The 24,922-nt window shown below is 38.1% G+C and overlaps 1 protein-coding gene and 1 long non-coding RNA gene across 3 annotated transcripts; both read right to left on the reverse strand.

Annotated features, from left to right (window-relative positions):
- Positions 1–1,084: 1,084 nt before the first annotated feature.
- Positions 1,085–9,308, reverse strand: LOC122641932. Its single transcript, XR_006329984.1, has 3 exons — positions 9,296–9,308; positions 2,562–2,574; positions 1,085–1,531 (listed from the first exon to the last, which is right to left on the reverse strand). It is a non-coding gene; the product is annotated as an uncharacterized LOC122641932 (long non-coding RNA).
- A 125-nt stretch (positions 9,309–9,433) lies between these two features.
- Positions 9,434–23,345, reverse strand: LOC122641438 (signal recognition particle 14 kDa protein). 2 transcript variants are annotated; one of them, XM_043834672.1, is made up of 4 exons: positions 23,191–23,345; positions 22,575–22,668; positions 22,350–22,455; positions 9,434–9,736 (listed from the first exon to the last, which is right to left on the reverse strand). In XM_043834672.1, exons 1-4 carry the CDS (start codon positions 23,191–23,193, stop codon positions 9,565–9,567), a joined length of 375 nt encoding a protein of 124 aa, XP_043690607.1. In that variant the 5' UTR covers positions 23,194–23,345; the 3' UTR covers positions 9,434–9,564. The 2 variants fall into 2 exon arrangements, with proteins under 2 accessions (XP_043690607.1, XP_043690606.1); XM_043834671.1 differs by having other exon boundaries at positions 9,434–9,732; positions 22,346–22,455.
- Between the last annotated feature and the right edge of the window lie 1,577 nt (positions 23,346–24,922).

The raw sequence follows: 24,922 nt of genomic DNA on the forward strand, positions 1-24,922 counted from the left end.
CATTCCATCTCCAGGTGTTGAAGATTTGTGAGTTTCTGCAGCTCCTTTGGCAAAAACTTCAACTTCCCACATTTTAGAATCGATAGCTTCTGAAGCGCTGTGGGTAACCCTGTTTCCGGAAAGGACACAACAGCAGGGCAACTACTAATTTCAAATTCTTGGAGACAAAGGAGATTGCACATGCTTTGTGGTAGCTTCCATAGTTTGTCACATTCGGAGATGCGCGAACGCCGAAAGCTTGAAGGAAGAAGCTGGAGATCAAATCCAGTACTCTCGTTCTGCAGAAGAACCGTAAGCTCTCTACAACTATTGATATCTAATTCTTGAAGTACTGTCATGTGCTGCATAAATCCATCAGGCAGCGATTTGAGATTTGACAAATCGTCAATAAACAGGGAGGCAAGTGATGAGAAATGAGGCACCCCGGTTTTGTTTTTGAATTCCAACCCCTTACATCTCCTCAAACTCAAAACCTTGACAGATGGAACCTTGGGAATGAAACAAAATTCTTTGCAATCTGTTATCTGGAGATACTCCAAGGAAGGAGGGATGCCTGTTAATTCTCTAAAATGTGAGCATTCCTCAATTAACAGATCACGAAGACAAGGTAATGAGTCAGACAACGATGTTATTTGGTCACATTGGAACAAATTCAACATTTTAATGGATGGAAGACTCGGAAGTGCCACCAATTTTGGACATTTACAGATATCCAATCGTTGTAATGAAGGAAGAAGCCTTGGTAGTTCACTTAGCTTAGGACATTCACTTATAATCAACTCACGGAGGCAAGGGAATTGACCTCCACCTTTTTCTTCTTCAACCAATTCGGGCCACTCCTCCCACTCATCCATCCATTTCATATGTAGTGTCTCCAATGACCTAAATTGATGATTATGAGCTGATGATGATGATAAGCCAACCCTATAAAACTCACCTGCTCCCATCACGTTTATAGCAATATTGCAGTTGTTGATGTGTAGGTGTTTAAGAGAGGGCAGTTGGCTAAGATGAGGTAGAAACCTGCATTTCCGACAATTAAAGAAACACACCGTCTCTAAATTAGAGAAGGAAGAATTCTCCATCCAGCTTGGGAATCTCATACCACCATAGTTTTGAATCCATAGCGCTTCAAGATTTGTAGGAGGCTGTAATCGGTCTAGTACATCGTCTTCTACTTTTTCATCTCTTCCCAAATCAGGAAAACTATCATCGCTTTCATAAGCACTCCACTGCAGTCGTAGCCCAAGAAGGTTTGTGTTGTTCTTTAAACCGTCCACCATGGTTTCTTTCTCATTATAATAGCCTACATTTTCCAACTGTGAAATGTCCAGACTCCCACGGAGTTGTTGGGACAAGTTCCTCAACTCGCTGCTATGTTTTTGGCCCAACAATGAATGTGCTCAATGTCTGAAGACTAGTTGAGTTTTCTACTCTTAATGGCAAATTATAGAAATAATCCTCTTCTGACTGTACAGGGAGAAAAAGATACCGAAGGTTTATGAGGTTACCCATATCTTCAGGAAACTCTCTAAGATTCCAACAGTCAGTTAGGACCAATGTTTGTAGATTGTAAAGCCTTGTAATTGAGTTAGGTAACCTCACAACATAAGAACGTGAGAGATCAAGAAGCCTTAGATGTTTTAACATGCTAATTGAATAAGGCAACTCACGATTGTCACGTATTCTGAAATGTAGCACACGCAGGAATTGGAATTGGAATTGGAAGTGCATAGTGGGCAAACACTGCTCAAAATAAAAAGGACGGTCTTCGATATATAGAACGGTGCGTAAACTTTTATTCATGGCGACAAGTTCCTCAACTCACTAATATTTTTTGACCCCACAACGAATGTGTTCATTAATGTCTGAAGACTAGTTAGGTTACCCATTCCTAATGGCATTTTACAAGAACCACCATGAAACCATACAGGGAGAAAAAGATGTCGAAGGTTTACGAGGTTACCCATACCTTCAGGCAACTCTCTAAGACTCATGCGACTAATTAGGACCAACGTTTGTAGATTTTAAAGAGTTGTAATTGAGTTTGGTAATCTCCCAATAGCAGAATATGAAAGATCAAGAAACCTTAGATGTTTCAACTTGCCAATTGAATGAGGCAAGTTATGACAACCTTGAAAACTTCTAAAACGTAGCACTCGCAGGAATTGGAATTGCATGGTGTGAAAAAAATGCTGCTTAGAAGGAGAATTGAGTAATAAAAAGGTGCGTAAGCTTTTATTCACGGCCTCAGATTCTGTCCCGTCAACATCAAATCTCTTCTTCATAAGATAGGACAAGTGACGGGTTATTGTTGTCACAACTTTGGATGGCTTATCATAGTCTGCTCTCCTCAAATATATTACACCCGAAACAAATTCTGCCAAGTCATGGATCAAGTCATGCATCACAAATCCTGATCTTGTGTTATTGGATGACTCAAAAAATGGCTTCATGTATAATTCTTCTGATAAATCACTGAGCCTCTCGACATCGCCATAAAATGGATTTGGCAAACGAACACTGGATGACAGCTGATCAGAAGGAGGACGGTTAGATACCTCAAAAAATGACCTCATAAACAGTTCATCGAAATATGCACCCCCTATGTCTTCTAGCCGTTTCTTTCCTTTTGGTTCTGGTTGAACAATACCTTCCGCAATCCACAACGTGACTAAATAAATCTTTTGAAAGACGTAATCTTTAGGAAACAAAGCACAGAATCCAAAGCATCTCTTAAGAAGTGGCGGATGATGATGGTAGTCAACATGGGCGATGGAAGGATTTTGCCCTCTTTTAAATCCCGAATTTCATTCTCCAAAATATCTTCCCATTCACTGTTTTGCTTTTTATCTTGAAAGAGACCAGCAACTATCTTTACAGCCAAAGGTAAATTCTTACATTTCTTCACAATTTCTTATCCAAATAATTCCAGCTTTCGATCTGCTTCACATGAATGTGCATCCATGAAAGCATACTTTCTAACCAGTGCAAAACAAGCATCGTCTGAAAGACCTTTCAAACCATGATCCTTCTCTACGGTGCGCACGATTGATGAAACACATTTGTTCCGTGTTGTAACCAATATCTTGCTTCCTGGTTTACCGAATGCAAAAGGAGTCCTTAAGGCCTCCCATCTCTCGTTATCCTCGTTCCACATGTCATTTAGAACCAATAAGAATCTTTTGTTGCTCAATGTTTGTTGAAGTTTCACGTGTAGCACGTCCAGTGAATTTGAAGAAGGGGATGACCCATTGGTGGCTGACTCAAGAATTTCTTTAGTTAATCTCACCACATCAAAGTCTTCCAAAACACAGACCCAAGCTTGCAGCTGAAAATAACTCATAACTATCTCATCGTTGTAAATAAGTTGAGCAGGGTAGCACCGAGAAGTTACAGGGGCTTGGAGTTTTATCTGATATCAACCATTTAACAATCTTCTCCTTATCTTCTTCTCTGCCAAAAACATTAGAACTGGGAAATTGCAACAAAGAACTCGTCGGTGGCGTTTCACTGAATACCTTGGGCTTTGAAGACCCAGATCCAAAGCTCGAGATCATTAATTCTAGAGCAACACCTTCTTGTGCTTCATTTTTTAGCCTCTCGTTGATATCTCTTATTCCTTGTAACATTTCATTCATGTCCTCACCCGCAGATTCTGTACCACCAGACTTAAAAGGAAAAAGAAAAAAAAAAGTACGTACTAGTTTCACTTTGAGTACTACTAATGAGAGGAACAAGGTTTCAACCAAAAAAAAGTGAAAAAGATTGGGTGCGTACCTGTACCTGTCGGGTCTGAGAAGATTCAGATTCCAATTTCGGGCGTAGAATTTCAGTGGCATACTCATCTAAGTATGTCCTCCGCTTACTAGAGGAGTTGTTTGAGGTCGCCGAGCCATAGTCTCACAGCTTCGCTGGTGAACTGCTTCACTTCAGCTTCATCAGATAAGGGCTGAATCTTGGCTGACGTCCGCTTCAGAGAATCCACTTCCTTCAAGTCAATCTTCTGTCGGCGAATAAAGTCGAACAACTCAGGAGAGTAAAACCTGTCCAATGCCCCCTGAAGGAAGGACGACCATCCAGATTGCTGTCCCACAGTTGATGACATCTTCTTCTTTCAGTGAGAGAACAAGATGTAAAGCAAGGCAAAGCAAAGAGAGTTCAACAACTGAAGCAGAAATCAGTAAGAGATGAGAAAGAAAGAGAATAAGTGAGGAAAAGCTCTGCGATTTCGATCGTTAAAAATCAACAAACTCGCTAAAATTGATTCGCCCTTCTCAATCATAATAAAGAAACATAAACGGGGAGACCCCAAGGGGTGAGCTCAATTGGCAAAAGACCAATTCCTCAAATAAGAGATCTGCTGAAGGCCTGTTAATTGCTTCTTTTTTTCTCGTTTTACTAATTTTCAAATAAGGGGATTCCAATTTCACGGAAAACAATCAGACTCAGACAGGTATATGCGTGAACAAGTTAAATAAAGATTCCAATTCCGGGCCAAAATTGATTCCCTTCCCTTATGCCACTTGCTACTATTCTACTAGGTATTCAGTAGTGAACATGTCTAGTAAGGTTCCTCTGTGTTTCTCTAAACCAAGTTGATCCATAATTTCCATAGTCTACTGATATTGAATAGGGCTTTGCTTTAGACATTTTACCTTAACAAACCCCGAATCATTGTCCATTTCAATTCGCTGTTTTTTTTAATTCCTCTAATTTCTTACATTGGGGTGGAAATCACCATCCTATCCCCTACCCAAAAACGCTGTCCAACATAGGATCCATTTACTCACCACCCACCAAAAAAATATATATATAATAGTGCTTTGATTTCTATTTTTTTAAGAAGATTCCTATTTCACGAAAACCAATCAAACTCGGTTAGCTATTGCAACTGTTTTTTTTAATAAAAAAAAAAAACCTATGGCATGCCACTTAGTACCTTAGTTAATAAATATTAGTATAATATGTGTATTTGAACGTTTAATTGAAAGAAAAAAATATGTATTTTAACGTATAAATGGATTTATATTGAAAAAAAACGCGTTTTCTAAAGGATGTTAGTATTATATACGTTTTTACATGTTTATACATTTTACTTAGGTTTGTTAGATTTAAAAAAAATCAAAATAAAAAACCCAAATCCCTCGCCCTTGGACCCCTTTCCAATTGCAACTCTCAAAACAACTGCCCCTCCCCCACCCCCACCCCACCCCACCCCCCCCCTCTCTCTCTCTTCTTCTTCTTCTTCTTCTTCTCCGTCTCCGCTCCGCTCCTATTTGTGTTGATCGATGATCGGCATGTTTACATCTAAGGCTCAAATCTAAGGAGGTTGGAAGATATTATGTCTTGCATAAAATATACCAAAGTTTAGCGTTTAATGGGAATAGGGGATAATATATTGTATTTATTTCAGTTGTGAGGTTTATGTTTTATAAAATCATTGTATACTTCTACTAAGCAAAAAACAAAGATACAACCATCGTCTAACCATGGTACATTAGTAGCCAGAGTTTGTTGTTCTAAGGACTTAAGCCAACATAACAGATGGGGGTCCGTCATGGTACATTAATAGCCAGAATTTGTTTACTAGGTGGTGCATTTTTGTTAGATAATGTATTTTTACTTATAAGATAATCGTATTAAACATGTAAAGTATTATTACCATACGGGTTCTATTATGCCAGTTTTTTGAAAAGTATTATTGAAGTCTAATACGTTTAATTGACATCTGTCTTTCAAACTAAGCTTGGTAATTGATAGCTGATAGTTGATAGTGAATGTCTTTAGGAATTTTCCAGAAAAAAAATGTCTTTAGGAAGGTTCATGTATGTTTCTCTAAGCCAATTTGATCCATAGTATCCATATTATATTGATATTCAATAGGGTTTGGTTTCTATTATTTTATTCTTATTTTTAAAGAAATCCTATTTCACGAAAACCAATCAGACTCAGTCAGCTGCTTGCAGACATTTCAAAATAAATAAATAAATAACTATGGCATGCCACTTTAAAGGGTGTAACACGATAGCAACAGGGTTTGTAGCGCATCATCCGACGGCTCATACTGTTCGGGCATACAGCCCAACAAACAAATGGGGTGTTGGGCTGCGTGCCCAAGCACTGTGGGCTGTTGGATGTGCGCTACACTCCCAGTCGTGCTACAGAGGAGCCCAATGCATCATACGATATGGTTATGAGTAATCAGAACGGTTCTTTATTGATTATGGTCTCAAGGGAGCCAATCCTAGAGCTGTCTCGTTTGCTAAACGGTTCCAAAACTAGGACGTAGTATCATTTAATTAGGGTTGTCAATTCCATGCCCGACCGTGCCCGCCTGGTTAAAGCCCAAAGCTTGATTATTAAATGTGTCGGGCTTTAACCGACACATTTATAATCGGTCGTTCCTGGTGTGGGGTCCTAGCCTGCCAGGCGCCCGATCGGACCAATCGACTATACGCCCGATCTAACCTGATTCTTTAATCTTTGATTTCAAAATTCTAAATAAATGATAGATGTCAACCTTTGATTTATGATGATCAAAACCTAAAAAATAAGGATCAAACGGACCCCAACAAGTGTATCTTCCCAAGAACAGACTATTAAAGCCCATGGTTATTAATCCCAATTTTAGGCTTTACTTATTTTTGAGGTCCAAAAGGCTCAAAAAACGTAAATGCAGAATCAAGGTTCAGAATACTTGATCCAGCCAAGCTAGCCAAGGATAAAAAATACTACCCGAAGGTTGAATCAAACCCTGCATTTGGAATTAATATTTGAATCTCGAATCAAGCAAAGACAGAGATCTTGGTACTAGGCCAAATCACACCTAATAGAAATGATTCCCGTAACCCGGTTAAGGCCCATTTGAAGACCATCTAGAGTTAAACAGGCCCATACCCCGGTTAAAGCCTGATTATAGTCCGAGACTGACCGAGCCCGTCCTAGCCTGACCCGATTAGCTAAACGGGTGGTCACGATGCTAGGCTTGAAATTGATTAAGCCCGGATAGGCCCAACCGGTTGACACCCCTACTTTTAATAACGGGATGATCAAGTTCCAGTTTCTACCGGCGTCATTTACTATTATCCTATGTCGATAGCTTGCTATCCATTATCGTTTGGGTTTTACCTGATGTCGTTATCAGGCCATCAACCGTCAGACAAAATGTGTTTCATGTCGAGGTCCATCAGGAACCACACCGGTATCATTTTCTCTTTGTTCGATGTGTGGGCTCTTTTTGCTGACGCCAGAGGAGTGTCCAACATCGGTTGGCTTGTCGCCGATTCTGGTGATTCTCTTTTGGAGCCATCTAGTACTCCTTTAGTGCCGGTAATGGCTAGTTTTCTATAGGGTCGTCGCCTCTTTTGGAAAGAGTGTTTTCAAGAGATGTTACTACTCTAACGTGAGACCCATGATTTATAGCTCAGGAGATTCACCAGCCCAAAGCAGCATTACAAATGCTCATATGGTTTAGGATTTTCATTAAGATCTTTAAGAATGTGTTTTAAAGATCTTGAAATGGTTTTGTCATGCATAGAATGGACAGCCCAAAACTCCGAAGAATCAATACCCCCTCTGGTTCAAATTCAGTATTGAACTAGGCTCAGCCCCAGTGTCAGCCTCAGTCAGTTATTAATCTAACTGAGACGAGAACTGGATGAGCTAAGGCCAGTGCCGTCATGGCCTTGGCCGGCGCTGGCAAGGCCTCATTGAGCGCGAGCTAGAATGCATCCAAAGCTGGATTCATGCAAGTCAGACACCTTGTGTTTCTCCCCAATGGTGACTCTGCTTTCTCAAGCAGTCGTTTTCTATTTACTAAATCTGTTGCACATTTTCTGTTTTTTAATGAAAGTGTAATCACACAAACCACACACCAATCCCAAAAGGTTAACCAAAAATCTGTTGCACACTTGCGCCATCTATTATGTCTCTTATTGAATATCAAACATTATTTTCTACCAAAAAAATATATATATATATATCAAACATTATCATCTTTAACCAAAAAAAAAAAAAAAAAACATTATCATCTAAGGATTACCCGTTTCTAATTTGTGATGGCTGCATAGATCCAATTTCTTATAATAATAGTTGTTAGCATGAATCTTGGCTGAAGGAGCCGTTGGGGATTGCATTGCTTGATCCTTGGATGAGAATACCGTTGCATGAACGCACAAAACATACTGAAATAGATTGTTATGTCGCTTGTGAAAAAATTCAACTAGGTTTGCTTCACCCTACCAAGATTCCGTTTGCAGATCAAGTCGCCGATCTTTTTACTAAGTCTCTTGGCCGGATACAATTTCCATATCTCATGTCCAAGATGGGCATTCGTGACCTTCACGCTCCACCTTGAGGGGAAATGTTAACGTGAATCTTGGCTGAAGGAGCCGTTGGGGATTGCATTGCTTGATCCTTGGATAAGAATGCCGTTGCATGATCTTTGGCTTTGTCTCATCCATTTGTGAATATTGTATTTATTTTGTGTAGGAAGTTTTCTCTAAGTTTCCTTTTTTTATTTGAGCTGATCGCTCTATATTTACTTGTATATATTGCAGCTTATTATTTGAATGAGATACAGATTCATACCAATATTAACAGTAGTTGGGCTTCAATTGTACTTTTTTAATCAAAATTGCATTATGGCTTTTTGAGCTATAGCTTTAAAGGACTGTTGGCATCAAAGGCCAGAGGTAACCTGCAAGATTTGCAACAAGCAATGGCAAAAAATATACAAGAAGGTAAAGTACGGATGGATAATACTGAACTGTGAACATGGCTGGTACAGGGTAATCAGGTTGCATCATGCATGGCCTTGGGAATTGTTTGGTATTCTTGTAACAATTGCTTCTATAATTTTTAAGTCAGATGTAACTTGTAAGATTGAGTATGTGATTTCAGTGGCTAGAGCAGGTAAGTTATCAGCCAAATGACAAGCTTGAGGTTCCTTTCCATCTCAAGTTCTCAACCACATATCCAAGATTCCCACCAGGTGTAGAACTTTTAACTATGAATCATCAGTAGCTAAACCAATGATGCAAAAGCTGACTTTTCAACAATTCTTTAAATCTTCATGTTGGAACATCATAAACACTTCTGGCCCGAAAAATGTAGACAGTGAATCAGATATCTCCACAAATCTAACTGCCAACTCAGATGTACTGTGTGTGTGTGTGTGTGTGTGTGGGTAGGGGGGGGGGGGGGAGGGAGCTGCAATGAGGGAGAGCTGAGGAAGAAACGTAAACGCCACAAGCCTTACTGGTGATTGGATTGGACAAGTTATAGCAAACACAAGCACTTAAAAATAAACATGCTACAGATTTTTAGCAGGCCTCTAGCAAAAGAGTTGTCAAGCAATGTGTAGGCTGTAAGAAAATTAATCGAACTCAAATCAGATATTCAAAATTTTTTCATTGTAACTGGAAACTTCATGTGTCATCATTGAAAACACTAGGAAGAAAATGTGAAAAGGAAACACAACCCTCTTTAACTACCTGAATTTAAGAATGTTTTGGCAGGACCTCTTCTTTAAATGCCTAACAGTCTTAAATAAAGCCTGATTTAGGCAGAAGATGTAGAAGAAGCAAGCTTCTTGGAACCTTCTCGCTTCTTATCACCTTCTACAGCTTTCTTCTTGTCCTTTCTTTCCCTCTTCTTTAAAGCATGCATGTGGGCTTTGAGAACAGTGGCATAAGAAGCTTGAAACCGTTGGTGATCCTTTGCCGATACCTTAAATTAACAGAACCCCGTACGTAGTTAAGAACCAGGTTACAAAAACCAACCTTAGAGAGAGACAGATCTAAAAGCAAGACATGCAATGATTGTGCCGGATTACAAAGCAAGTCCGATATTCTCAATGTGATTGAAGTTGCATAATCCTATTATGCCATGACAAAAGAAGCTTAAAAAAAAAATGAAATAAAGCCTCTTTTGGGTTTAAAACGTCAAATCTGGGATCTTAATTATCCATAAGGAGAATGGTAGTTCACACAATCAGAAAGCATCTGCAAGTTATAACAAGGATGAATCCTACGAACAAAATGGGGCTTTGCCTTTTTACAGAGCAATGAATCCCAACAGCCCATACAGACAGAGCACCTTTTCTATGGAGCTCAAGGAAGAATAGAAATAACATTGATAGAAACCATACCCTTGGTGATATGCGTGTTCCCATTGTTGAACATTACTTTCTTGTTACTTCCCATACAAGGAGAGATTAATTTATCAAAAGAGAAGGTTCCTAAACATCAAATGTATTAAGGAGGAACTGCCATATGACTAAATTAATGATTGTGATTTAGATTACAAGGTAGGTACGTCACTAGGACAACAGTCTAAGATCTCTAGGACAGTCTAGAACAATAAGCAAATCCAGCAACCAGGATATGACATGGCAAAACACTATTATGATGGGGATCCGGTCAATCAGAAATTGCCTCCCCATATCACCAGACTATTGGTATTTTTTTATTCTCCAGATCTGAATGCCTCAACAACTCTCATGAAGTCTATTAAGTTTAAAAAGAACAAGATATGACTGTATTGTAGTTGAATCTATCAAGCCAAAAAGTTTCATCCCAAGCATTCACTCAGTTGAAAAAGGAAAAAAAAAAGGCACCAGATAGCTTCTGTTAAAGCACAGGTTTTGCACCAAGGTCTTTCCTTATTGTTGCACTTGTCCTCCCCTCCTGGCGCCGGGAGGGGGGTGAGATAAATCAGTGAACTTCATCAATATATTAAAGTTGGTACAAAGCCAAAACCTCATTCTTTCATTTGTTGGATCATGTTATAACCAAAATATATCAGCCAACTTGCTTTCTTCTTCTCACATTCAAATATACCACTAGATTATTCTCCGTAGCCTTCAAATTTAGTTTTCATGCTTTTCTACTCCTGCTAGTAATCAACCCAATATCCTACCTCAGTTTCCTGATTTGTGATGTACGGCTGGCCTTCCAATTATCTCTGATAAATTCCATTTCCATTGAGATATATAAGCTTATCAGTCAAAAGAAAAATCTCTGTTTAAACCATCCAATGCTCACCTATTGGGATAGAATTTCCAGCCTCAATCAGATAATTGAACCAACTGATGCAGTTCAGAGGTACTTAAACACGTAGCATCACAGGGGTAAAATCAGAGGCAGACAGTGACTTGTGGTTCTGTTTTTGAGCCATTTCTGGTTCAAAACTGAGGCACAATTCAATATTGGTTCACCCAAACTGTGTTGGGGCTATTGTGTTGGGGCTCGGGCAGAACTCACCCTTAAAAGCTCGCCGTTGAGGAGAGGGTACCCAAGTCCTTATAAGCCTTCTTATCGGGCTACTCACATCCGATGTGGGATCGTTGCTTTCGCGTGAAAGCTAACAATATCCCCCTCCACATGGGAGTACACGTGGAAACCAAGATTTTTTCTAAAGGATTTTCACCACCCTCGGAGGCCCACTGGAGTTGTCATGTCATGCCCTAACTCTAATACCACCTGTTGTGACTTGGGTACCCCTAAAAGCTAGCCGTTAATGAAAGGGTACCCAAGTCCTTACAAGCCTTCACATCGGGCTACTCACATTCGATGTGGGATCATTGCTTTTGCATGAACCTCAACAAATAGTGGTGATCAGTTTTAGTTGTTTTCTTTATTTTTTATTAAAATCGGCAGCCTATTTTAAGTCGGTTTGCTAGAGTACTAGATAGGTAGGACTTCTCCTTATAGCCTATGATCAGGAAGCCTATTCTTATGTGCTTTAGCTATTTCTTTTCCAGGTTGTTTCCTATTGAATGATAACTTTCCTGAAGCCAATATGATTCATCCCCTGCAGTTTCTATTTAATCATGTCAGGCCTTAGAGCCTCCCCACAAGTTTACGTTGATGAATGAAGTCAGCTTTCTGCCAGTACGCTGTGTGAGACTCAGAATGGTTGCTATGAGATGCAGTAATACCCTTGGTGAGATTCTAAGTAAAGCTGGTGTGACTCCAGTCGAGGACCAAGTGAGAAGCTTGATTCATATCTTCTTTTCCTAATCTTCTTTAATTTTCCATATGCTCAGTTTAGAATTCTGGAATTTCTGTTCATGCGCACATTTTTCTATTTCTGTTCTTTTATCATAATAATCTGTTGGGGGTGTTTCAGGATCTGAAACTTCAGATTTGAGCTCAACAAGACATTACTGTACTGTTTCAAAGGTCAGCTTTACAAACCATATCTTTATGTTGGACATAAAGAGTCCTTCTCATAGTAGGATTTTCTAAGATCTTAAGTTTTAAGCTCAGATTTCAATTCTGATTTCAGATTAAACAATCAGTCCTATTGCTTTTCAGTTTCTGTTTTCAAAATCCGATTTTGACATTCTCTACTTAAGAGTCATATTGCTGATTAAATTTACTGGAATCTTCAAATCCATTCTCTAATTTCGGTTTCAAGTTCAATTTTTTTTGGGGTAAAGTCAATTCAATTTGATATTCTGTTGCAGTTGCTGATTCTGATTATTATTCTGATTATTATTACTTTTATAATTACTCTTACTATTCATTATTATTATCACAAATAGAGAGGATCTATTCTTAAAATTGAACTACCAAATGGATTTCTTATTCTTGAAATATTTTCAATTAATGCAACCAAACAATTTCTGGACAAAAAAAAACCTATTTGTTGACTTATTCAAAATAAAGGAACTCTGCAACAAGAAAGGACGCAGAAGATAAAGGAACTTAAGATTGATTGTATAAATAGAGATAAGCTGGATTGTAACATCAGGACCATTCCAACTAAAGATGAGATAAAATAATAAATAAGTGAAAAAAGAAAACAACAAAACAAGACTCCATCTTAACTTATTAATAAATCCCATATTCTTACCTCCTACTCCTACCAATATTTTAGATCCATTAAAGAAGTCTATTACAGCCAAAAAAAAAACCCTTGGACCAAAGGCCCAATACATACGTAATCCAACCAAGGCTTATTGCCACTAAAATAAGCCCACTTCTGTGATTAATCTGAATCAGTTCCCTAGTTGAAAAAAATTTATCCCCGAGTTTTGAAGTGATGAAAATCAGCACCACACGATAACCTTTTATTTTGAAATAAAGTTTTGGCTTCTCTCGAAAAAGGTGAATAAAATCAGCATCTCTGGAACCCTTCTCATCTAAGAAGTGATGGCTTTGATACCAAATAATGAAAACTAGTTCCAGACCAGAAAATCCAGCAAGAGACTAGTTTATAATGGGAGTACAGTAAAGGGAAACAAACCAGAAAATTGAATAAAAAACAGAGGTGCCGTAGGATGAAGAAGTTGACAACAATCCGATATCTGAACTTGAATTAATAAATAGAAAGATAGAAGAGATAATAGGGCAGGAATCCACCAAAGCCCATCAAGAGAATCCACTCTTCCACTAAAGAATACACCTTAGCCTTCACTTGGGACTCAGCAAGCACACAACTGAATCACCAGCAGCAGCAAAAATTCAGAAATCTGAACTAATATTTCTTCAAATCGTCTGGGGAGGCCTATGGCCTTTACACCTATTAATAACCAAAGTTGAATAACATAAGGACTGAATTATAGATAAGATTATATAGAAGAAATAATAAAAAAGAGCAACCTGTTTTACTAAACGACTTAACTCTAGAGATAAGGGAAAAATAGAGATAGGCTGGATTGATAACATCAAGCCTATTTTACTAAGGGATTTATTATTGACACCCCATAAGATGTCAAATAATTTGAAACTTTGTTTTTTTTTTTTTTTGCCTTTATAATATTACACATTTTTTCTTTTGGTGAGGGTAAAATCTTGTCATTTCACATCTATATTCAAAAGTGCAAGAAAATGACAACATTTGACATTTGACATAATGACAAATCACTTTCATATAAGTCGAAAACCCTTTTTACCCAAAAATAAAATTTTAAGAATAAGACAAGGAGCAATCAAAAGAAGGTTTTTTTTTTTTTTTTGGTAAGAAGCAATCAAAAGAAGGTTAGATGTTTTAAATGCACCTACAGAGGTGTCACTCAGACAGTCGTCACAGTCCCTCAGCTAAATATAAGATAAAATAATAAATAAAGTGATGCAAAACAGCTACTAAGACTCCAACTTAACTAATAAATCCCGAATTCCTACCCTCCTACTTAGGCCTATTAAAGTGGCATTTTCCAACAAAAACCCTGTGGATCAAAGGCCTCACACATATATAACCCAATCCAAGGCTAATTTTAGTGGAGATAAGCCTACTGTGATTTATCCGCATGACTGCATCACCACTTATATAGGAAACCAACTTAAACTAATAACTACAGCATCTTCAACAAAAGTAAAGAGGTAACTCATGTAAACTTCTCAGAACCTCAATCACCTAATCCACAAAGACAGCTAGAAAGCTAGATTAGGCTCCTCAATTTAAGGAGTTCAATAGAAAGAAACATAATGACACACCCTCGTTTAATTTAAAATAGACAATACACTACATCCCCATATTATTCTGGTGCTCCCCCACTAGAATCTTGATCTAATCACTGGTATGTAAAGAGCAAACGTTGAGCTGCTCCAAGGGACAGCTTTTTGCTGCCGGATGATGGTCTTAGCTAAATTTCCAATCTCTTTTGTGGGCCTGGATATCGGGGAGATAAGAGTCCGCCTTCCCTATTTTGAGTGGATGCTCGCAAGGGCAAAGTATCAAATTCTATTCCATGGTTAGGGGGAATAAATAGTTTAAGTGATTCACACCTCGAGGTAGAGTGTGTAAATACCCGATGCATAGGTTGAGTCATTCGCTAAACAACTATTTTGTTGGGTGATCAACAAGGTGCTCCCACCCAACTAGACTAATGAATGCCAACTGGAAGAACTCTCCTTCCTATCGTTCAGTAGGAGATACTTTCTTGTGGCTTGAAAATGATTACCTGTTGCTAATGGAGAGAGATCTTTCATTCTGCAGCTCATTGAAGCGAATGAGGAAAGGTTCGTGAGAGTCCATCCGCCGATAGGGTGAGGCATCAAACGTCTTGCATGGATGCTCCTGCATCACTATCTTCATAGTTTCCAATATTAAGTGATGCTAACCATCAAATATCCACCAAACGGAAATTTCTTAACTGCCCAACTTTGACTTCACTTCCACAAAGCCATTCTCACAATAAGTAGCACGTTCTCACACTAATAACTCTTCAAGTTCTAATGTAAGTCATCTCTCTTAACTCTTCCAAAATGTAAATAAGAAACCGACGACAATCGATATGACCACAATCATTCACTTTCTGCTGCCCACTCCTCTTGAAAGGGAGGTACAAGAGTACATTCTTCACTAGATGGTGAAATTTGAAGGAGTAAACTTGATGCTTCCGCATTATGCTTTTGTGGAAATTGCTTTCCACCAACCAATCAAAGAGGCTCTAAGATAAAAATTAAAGAAAAAAATGGCAAATTATACGCTAATTCCTATATCATAATTAGTACCCCACAAAATGTTCATCAAACACCAAATACTTTTCCTTTTAAGATTGTAAAGCTGAAGCTTGATAACCATGACAAGTAGGTTGACTCCCACCATTTAGATGGACCCTAATCATATAAATCTTATTGAGGATGGGTAGGATGAGCATCTTGGTTTTCATTATGGTGAGGCCTTCCAAAGGGTCAGTTTTGTTCAATCAACAGTCCTTTGGAAGATGATCACCACGGATAATCCCAAAATGAAGGCTTGAGATTCTAACAGCAATAAGCTATTATTCAGGACAAGCATTGCACCAAACCATCCTCTTCTAACGTTGTTAGAGATATTAACAGTTACCAAAAGCAATCTAGAGAAGTTTCAAAACTCAAAACATGCTATGCAGAAAAGTGGATATAATTCAAAAAGGGCAAGCTTACCTTAATCAAGGCTACTGTAACTGGCATTCTCATCAATTAAAATTTGTCACACTTAAGTCAAAACTGCTGTACTAGTATTCTCATCAATTAAAATTTGTCGCTCTTAAATTTTCTAAGTAGATACAGCTACGAGCATCAGAATCCAACACAAACACGAGGCATCAAACTCGGGAAGCCCCAGAAATAGGACATCAAGGACTCAGGGGCATATATAAATTTTATTCTAAAGACAAAAAAAAAATGCATTTCATATCATAAATATTTATATAAGTAATTACTTTCATGTTCTGGAAGTATCAAATCATTACACATACATATTTCTGTAACTAATATATATATATCATAGTTGTCAAGGCGTCGCCTATGATATCATAGTTGTCAAAGAGTAGCATAACAATAGTATTGCCTGTATGTCTGTGCTGTATCGGTGCAAGAATTAATGTCACCATGTTAGATGCAGGTGTGATTGCTAAAGGGTTGGTAATTTTCAAGAATCACAATAACTGGTGAACTTTTTCACCTCAGGGAATATGCTTCTCCATTGGGACTTCAAACTTGGAGTTTCTAGTATTTCATTTAATCTGACACTATCCTCTCATTGCTCTTAACAATTTTTTTTCCATATCAAAAAAGAAGAAACAAAGATGAAAGAAAAATAGAAACTTGCACAACAAAAAAGAAAGCAAACAACTAAAAGTGCAGTGCCAATAGTTCAATATTTTTTAGTGCACTACAAGTGAAACAAGGAAACACTAATTTCCCCCCACACGAAACTCTCAGATTTTCTCCCACGAACCATCAATTCTTCATTCAAAAGTTTTTAGCTTCTACTAAGTACTTATCAATAAAAAAGACCATGTGTTTTGATCTTTGGTAGTACTTGTTAAGGGTCAAATTCTTGGGACACATCATAACCCTATAATTTTCATAAGGCCCGTCAATTTCCTATATAAGGATAATTTTCGTTTTAAAAAAAAAAACGGAAGGTATAACACAATTTTGTACCTAAAGCATCTTCTTTGCATCAGTTAACCTAAGCAAGAAGCATGTCTAAAAGCCAAACGCACTAAAAAGAACTAGTCAAACAAGGACAAGTATACAACATAGTTACTCTATGAGAAACTATAGACTGGTTCTAACGGTACCCATTCACCTGCTACAAAACTAAACTGCTCAAAAAGTACACATTCACCTACTAAAAAATTATACTAGGATTTCATGAACATAACCATTATAGCCTTCAGCTACCCAATTAACCTTAACTGGCTTCAGCCCTTGGATCATTGCCTTTCACTTGGGTATTTGATGCAGGAAAATCACAGAAAGGTGTTTATTTTAGTGGAAATAAAACTGAGGTTGGGTTCTATACATGTTGGGCCTATGGTGAAATGAGTGTTCATAGTAATAGGTCACTTTAATGGGCCTATAATAAAGATAGGAGTTAGGAAGGATCATAATTATCACAGCATCTAGGTAACCCAAGGTGTTGGAGGGGGTCCAGACACCAGAGGCAAGGCCTCCAAGGCACCTAGGCAAGGCCTCCAAGGCGCCTAGGCAACGCCTTGACAACTATGTGAAGGATTTACTTTATTATTTAATTTAAGTTGGATTCCTAGTTAGAATAGGAGATGTTTTAAATCTTTTAATGGTCAATTAAGTACCCAGTTTGGCTACAAGTTGGCTTAAAATATCTCTAGCCATGTTAGGAGTTGGATTTGAGAGTGTGTATTGATATATATATATATATATATATATGCAGCCAGCCATTCAGGCACACGAATTTATTAGCTAATGAACTTCAGTTTCTGAAAATTTACTGGTGTGGATTCAGTAGTGTACTGGATGGATTCTAAGTGCAGGCTTTGATGGGTTACTAGGGGTATAGGTGAATTCCTAACCTGGTATCTTATCCTTCTTCTATCTCTTCTGTATCAGTCAGGTCAGAATTTCTACCCTGTTATCTGCGATTCTGTTTACCAGAATTTTCAGTTTCAGCTTTATTCGTTAGAATTCTAGTTGTTGAATTGATTACTGGTATTATCTGCCCTATTATGATTTCAATAACAGCTTTATTCCAAGAATTAAATTCTGCACTAAAATCCAAATTTCTAATCAATTCTAGTTTCCCTAGTGATGCAGGTCCAAGTACCCGCAAGAAGAAGAAACAGCCCTAGAAATAGGGCTGAATGTTAGTTTGTTGGAGCCTAGTTTTAATTTTCAATTTTTTCAGTTCTATACTTAGTTTTTTTTTTTAGTACTTAAATTGAACCATTGGTCTGACCGGTTCAATTTAAGTGACTCTTTCTGATTGGAAGGATTTTCTTTTATTCCTATTGGTCCTTAGAGGATCTTTTTCAGTTTTTGTTTTTAAGTTATTTTAGTCCCCCTCCACGATTCTAAAGAGGGCAGACTTAGAGTTGTAATAGAATTTCAGGCGCTATTCCTGATCTGATTAGGTGTAAGCATAGTTGTCACGGCGTCACGGCGATCCAAGTCGGTGGAGGGGTGTCACGTCGATATATCGACATGTCGCCCGCCATGGCGAGCATGTCGACCATGTTTTATTTTTTATTTTCTCTATTTTTAATGTCATTTAGTATGATATAATATATATCCTATAACATCAAAATCAACATGAAAGTGTACTACTAATATACTATGGTTTAATTCATGAAAGTGTAATATCCATTAGTGTATATGAAAGTATGAAAACATAGATTAGTGACTGTGCAAGCCTGCAACTGCAAGGCAAGAAGAATGAAAAAAAAAAAAAACTGAGAGAACTACTTGCTGTAAATCTGTAATAAATCCCTGCCCCCACCTTCTGTCTCTCGATTCTTTCCCTGTCTCTGTGTGTGTAATTGCATATGTGTGGCTGTATGCAGGGCAAGAAGAAGGGGAAAAAAACACCTTCTCTGTCTATGTGCAAGCCTGCAACTGCAAGGCAAGAAGAAGAAACAAAAAACCGAGAGGTCCATGATTGTGTGCAAGCCTGCAACTGCAAGGCAAGAAGAAGAAAAAATGAAAAAAAAAAAAAAAACAGCGACTGTAAGCAAGCCTGCAACTGCAAGGCAAGAAGAAGAAGTTAAGAAGACGAAGAAGTGAGAAGAAGAAGAAGAACTGATGGAGAGAGTTGCCGGAACTGAAGAAGACGAAGAAGTGAGAAGAAGAACTGAAGACGAAGAAGAAGAAGAAGAGTCGCCGGAGGACGGAGGAGATTGGAGAAGAAGAAGAAGAACCAAATAAATAAAAAATAAAAAATTACTTACCTGGAGGTTGCCTGAGGGGTTCGAACTTGCCGAGAGTTGCAGCTTCTGTTCTTCTTCTTCTTCTTCTCACTTCTTCGTCTTCATGACTCCATCAGTCTCAGTCTCAGTCTCCGTGTCTCTGTCTCACGAAGTCTCTCCTCTGTCTCGACAAATCACTTTGTGATTTCTAAAATCTCCCAAATGCCAATTCCAATTCCAATTAGGGATTAGGGTATAGTAGTAAAGTGTACTGTTTAATGTTTAATGGTTTTAATTTTGTATGTTAATGTGACCAATACAAATCAAGGAAAAAGCATTTAAGCTTTTAAATGGTTTTAAAAAAATAATATTAAAACCTAAGTTTTTTACACAAATATCGACCGATATGCCCATATATTGTGGTATGGCGTCCATATCGGGCGATATTTATACATAAGCCATGTCAAAGCTCGATATGCCATCTTCTCCAGCGCCAGGACGCCATGGCGACGCCATGACAACTATGGGTGTAAGGCCTTTGGCCATGAATTATAAATAGTACAATCATGGGAGGCTCCCCCACAGTTCAATTTTGCAAATCTGATTCCAGTCTAAGCTGTCATTGCTGCTGCTGCTGCTCTACTCCTCTGTGAGTTGCCTTGTGGATCTCAAGGTGAGGGGATTGGTGGACTCCAGTCGACTCCTTGCATCTGTTCAAATCGGGAGGCTCTTCTACAAGCTGATTCAAGTTGCTGCTATTGAGTTCCTACAAAACCAGTAAGTTATTTAAATTTCCCTGCAACTACCTTTCTTTTCCTCATCCTCCAACCTAAGCCTACATCCCCATAATCGATTCCCATAAACCCTAGCTTCATCTAAATCCTGTCCAGCCCAATTGCTTCCATCAATTATAACCAAACTTCATCCACAGCATTTTCACCCTCCCCCTAACACTCGACAGCAACCTCTCCCCCATCCTTCCATTAAACCCTAGAATTCCCCAACATCCTCTAAACTCAAAACCCTAGAATTTCTAGATCAGACACTTCTGCCCATCCATTCAACCCCATATTCTGATCGAGCGTCCTTCCCCATCATTGGGAAACTCAACCAAAACCCTAGCCCTAAACTCCTACTACAAAACCCTAAAAACTACTTCACTTCCCTTACCCAAAAACCCAAACCTGAAACCCTAATTTCATTAAATTCAAATTTTCAACCAGATCCTACTTATACCATTAAACTCCTACAATCTTGTGATGCAGCTCCAAGAAGGAAGAAGAAGAAGAAGAAACCCTAAACTTAGGGTTTAAATAGGGAGCCGTAGGCTAGGATTTCTATTTTTCCATACTTAGTTATTTTTCTGTTTTTTAGATTGAACCGGCTTAAATTGGTTGCATCCAATTGGTTCAATTGATCTAATTTAAGTGAAATGTTCCTATTGGCTAATAGGTTCTTATATCCTATTGGCTAGTATGGAATCTTCACTTAAGTTAATTGTTCTAAGTTAGATTCTTTTATTTTTAAGTTAGTAGAGGTAGTTAAGTCATTATACTGTTTTAAGTAATTAATTAGACTTAAACCTCTCCCTTCCACGTTTTTGTGAAGGAGAGGCATTTAATTTGTAGTAGGAATTGGCCTATGGCCTTATTATAAATATAAGAGATCGTGGGAGGCTCCCCCACAATTGAAATTTGAATTAAAAGACTGTTTTCTGCTGCTGCTCCTTGCTCTTCAAGAGTGTTTGCATCCTTGTGGGTACATCAAGGTGGAAGGGTGGGTGGAATCCTGCGACTCCTTACGCCGTGACGGCTGGGAGGGTCTCTCTTCGAAGGTGATTTCATCCTTCATCCCTTAACTTGCTGCCGGTGGAATCCTATAGTAAGTTGAGATTTAAATTTCTGTTTTTAGTTTCCTTCCCTCCCCCATTCGATCCCTCTTGTTTTTCTATTTGAATTTCCAAAACCCTAGATCATCTAGGCATTATCCAGCCATCATCCTACCTCTGTTTTACACCAAAATCAGAGCACAGCCTTCCCGTACCATCTCCCCCACTCGACCAGACTTGCTGCCCATTCTGTCCAGCCAAACCCTAAGATCCCTCTTCTCCATTGAACCCTAAAAACCCTAATTTTCTGCTGGGACACATTCAGCCATTAGAAACCTTCTATATTGCAACCGAATCTTCCCCCCTAGCCCCTCTAACAGTCGACCTTAACCCCTGCCCCTGAATCCTACTGTAAACCCTAGTTTTGGCTATTTTCTTAATTTAAAAAAACCCAAAACCCTAACCCTAAATCTGCAGAATTTTGAAACCTACCAAAATCCAGAGATTTTTATACCATAATGACCCTCTAAACCTGCAGATTAAAACCCTATAAACCCCATTCCCAAATTCCCATCCTAAACCTTAATTTTGCCCTAAAACAGCCCCTAATCAGCCCTAAACAGCAGGCTTGACCAAAGCTTGATTCCAATTGGCTCCTAGTAGGATTATCACCTATTCTAGGACTACATTATCTTGCCTACCTTTACCAAATAAAATCCCATTCACTTTACCTAAGCCCAATCCTAATTCTGTCCAGAATTTCCAACCCTGCCCCAATCGGCCAGCAGGTTTTGAAGATTCTGATTCATCTGGCTCCTAGTAGACCTTTGTCTATCTAGGACTACAGTACTTAGTTCAAGTCAAATTCTGTTCACTTACAAATTCTGATTTGCCCTACTAATAATGAATATAGTTTAGTGCTTTATTCTTAGCTAGAATCCTTAACTGAGTTTTGTTTGAATCTCTGAAAATCCCAATCAGTTCTGCAGATTTGAGATTTCCTAGTTGATGTAGGTTTTCTCCATACTTAAATTGGATCAAACTTCGCAAGTCTAACCTATCTGATAGAGTGACCTTTAGGTTAAAGTTTTGGAGTTCGGACCCATTAGATCTGATTTGTTCACATTATTGAAGTTTCTTAAATTCTGGTTTGATTACCTTTTTCTTGTGATCCTAAATTTTCTGGTCTTCTATTAACTTAAACCTGTTTGGATATTAGAACCCCATTAGTATTTGAGTGCCCCATACCATCATATCAACTCATAATTGTGCAATTGTCACTAATATGATTGCTCATAGAATTATTAACTGGCCCATGCATGAGCAGAAGGTTTTACTCAAGGTAAAAGATGAAATTACCACAGCTACTACAAACAAAGACACAAAAGAAGATCTGACAGAAAACATACCGAGGTTGCAATAGTCTTTTTACCGTCAGTGGCCCGAACAAGGCATCTATATTCAATAGCTTCACCAGCACTTTTCATTTTATTCCTCTTCACCTTAGACTTCATGGATGCTAGAGAACCAGACAGTCACACAACCAAGACCCAATAAAAAACCCAACAAAACAGGCAATAGTTCAATGACCATAAGAAATGAAATACAATAAGGAAGCAGTAGAAGAAACAAATTTACAGCGTTTAAGGGTGACCCAGACAGAGCCTTTTTCAGTGCTGCGTTCATACATGCTTGTAAGCTCATTAAGGAATGGGTCTGGTTGCAAAAGAACCTAATATAAATCAAACAAAAAATCACGAAAGGTACTTCAGTCATCAATGAGCTTAATTTCATTAAAAAAAAAAAAAAAAAAATGCCCCCAATAGTTTTGAGGTAGCAAAAGAACTAAATGGACAAGCAAGACTTTGAAAAAAAATTGCCCTTTAAAAAAAAAACTCAAATATTTTCTGCAGAAACATGAAAACAAAAAACAAAAAGAAGAAACTCCAAAAACAAATTATAAAGTCACAAACCACCAAATCTCAATATCAGGCCAATCTCCATGTCAATAGGATCAAATCCAGCGGAAATACACAAATAACGAAATTTTAACAATGTGGAACTATTTTTGGAGAGATCAAATAAAAGGATTTCCAGACATGCAAGAAAGTTAGGGTTTAGCAATTATGTCGCAGTAATCGAACATAGCTTAGATCAAATAAGACGAAAATTCACCAAAAGCCTGAAGTCTGAACGCTAAAACACGAGCAAAAACACTGAAAGCTTAAAACCCAGGAAGAAAAATGGGATCTACCATGGCGGATTGGAGTCTTCTTCTTCTTCAGCTGTAGGAGAAGTTTCTGGTCTTCAAGAATTGGCTTCCTACACTCTCTTCTCCTTGTTGAAATAAGGCTTTCTGTGTATTCTCTGTAACTTGCCTGATTTCAGGATTATTTTCAATCTGACGCTCATATGGATACTATTCATCATGAAACAAGATAGAGAGAGAGGGGGAAAAAACAAACCTGTGATGCGATTAAGGAGGGAAGACACTCGCAGCCCGCAGGTAGTATTATTGAAAGTCCTAGTCTCGTAGATGGCTAAATTCAGAGGAAGTAATCCCTTGGCTGATGAGTTTCTTCTTCGACAAGAGGAAGGTCCGCCCGCAAGCCTGGAAGAAATGAAGAATGAGAAGAAGAAACGAAGAATTGTAGATCGAAAAATCCTAGAAGACAATGGAGGTCAGAAGAGGAGCCGAGAAAGGGAACAAGAGAGTAGGGAAGGGTGTCGAACGGGACGGTTCTGTAACCAGGACCGCTTCTTTCCAGTTCCGGCCAAGCCAGAACCGTCCGTTTACTAAACGGTCCAAAATTAGGAGCCAACCCAAACTAGTGAGTCAATATGATATGAAACTAACCCTAACTACTGAGTCGTGAACTTGAATTTCAAATTCTCCAACTTCAATCCACAATCTTGCTTACGCCCTAAAAAAATCCTCAATTCTCATAAAAATTATAGACCAAATATGGCTTAACAACCAATATACTTTATTCCTATAGGAGTAGAAAGAGCAATATCTACCAACAAATAAATCATTATAAATGATGGATCGGAAGATGAAAAAGAGGCTCCGTTTGTTTTGGCGTAAAATTTTATCTGAAAAATCTTACTTTGAAAAAATTGATTTATAAAATTTACCGTGTAAATTTTTTTTTACGCTAAAACATATAGAGTCGAGTAATATCAATTATTTAGTTTAGAAAAAGAACAATATAGCCCATAGTTTTTTGTTTATAATTAGACATTATCTTTGTATTAGTTACTATTTTTTTATCCAAACAAAAAAAGTAACTATTTAAGTATGAATTTTCTTATTGATACTGTGAATATACATTTATAATTAAGGAGAGGGTTTTCTGACCAAGCAGGTTACACTGCACCCTCTCACATTGTTTATTTAAATCATTGTTTCACTCTCTTTAAGATAATCAATATAATAATGAATGTGCGGAGGCAAAGTGTACCTCTTTGGCTCAAAGAGCCTGAACCTAGACACATGGGGGCGAAATGACTGCCCCACCCTCATGAAATGTGCAAATGACATCCCACTTGATGCCCCGGGCGTGCTCTCCCTTGACCTGATTGTCTTATTTGAGACCAAATTGGTGAAACAATGTACTTTGAAATGACCAGCTTATTCGAGGGACTACCATGGTTTAAGTAATCGGTATCGGCAAATCTATTTTATCGACAGAGGTTGATACCGTATCAATGTAATTGTATGGATAAAAGTTGACAAAAAAATTTTTGATTTTTTTAAAAAACAATGAGGGCAAAACCATCCGATATGAGCCTATCCAGATCAATCCATATTGGCCAATACCATACCAATATTAGTCTTAAAAGTCGATTAACCTTTTGGAATTGATATGTGATTTGTGTAATTAAACTTTCATCACAAAAAAAAACATCAATTACTTAAACTTTGGGGACTGCAAAGATGTTGCGTTTATTCCATGCATTGGATTAAGAGAATTATGGATGCT

The sequence above is a fragment of the Telopea speciosissima genome, chromosome 10 (assembly GCF_018873765.1).
Source record: "Telopea speciosissima isolate NSW1024214 ecotype Mountain lineage chromosome 10, Tspe_v1, whole genome shotgun sequence".
Classification (NCBI taxonomy): Eukaryota; Viridiplantae; Streptophyta; class Magnoliopsida; order Proteales; family Proteaceae; genus Telopea; species Telopea speciosissima.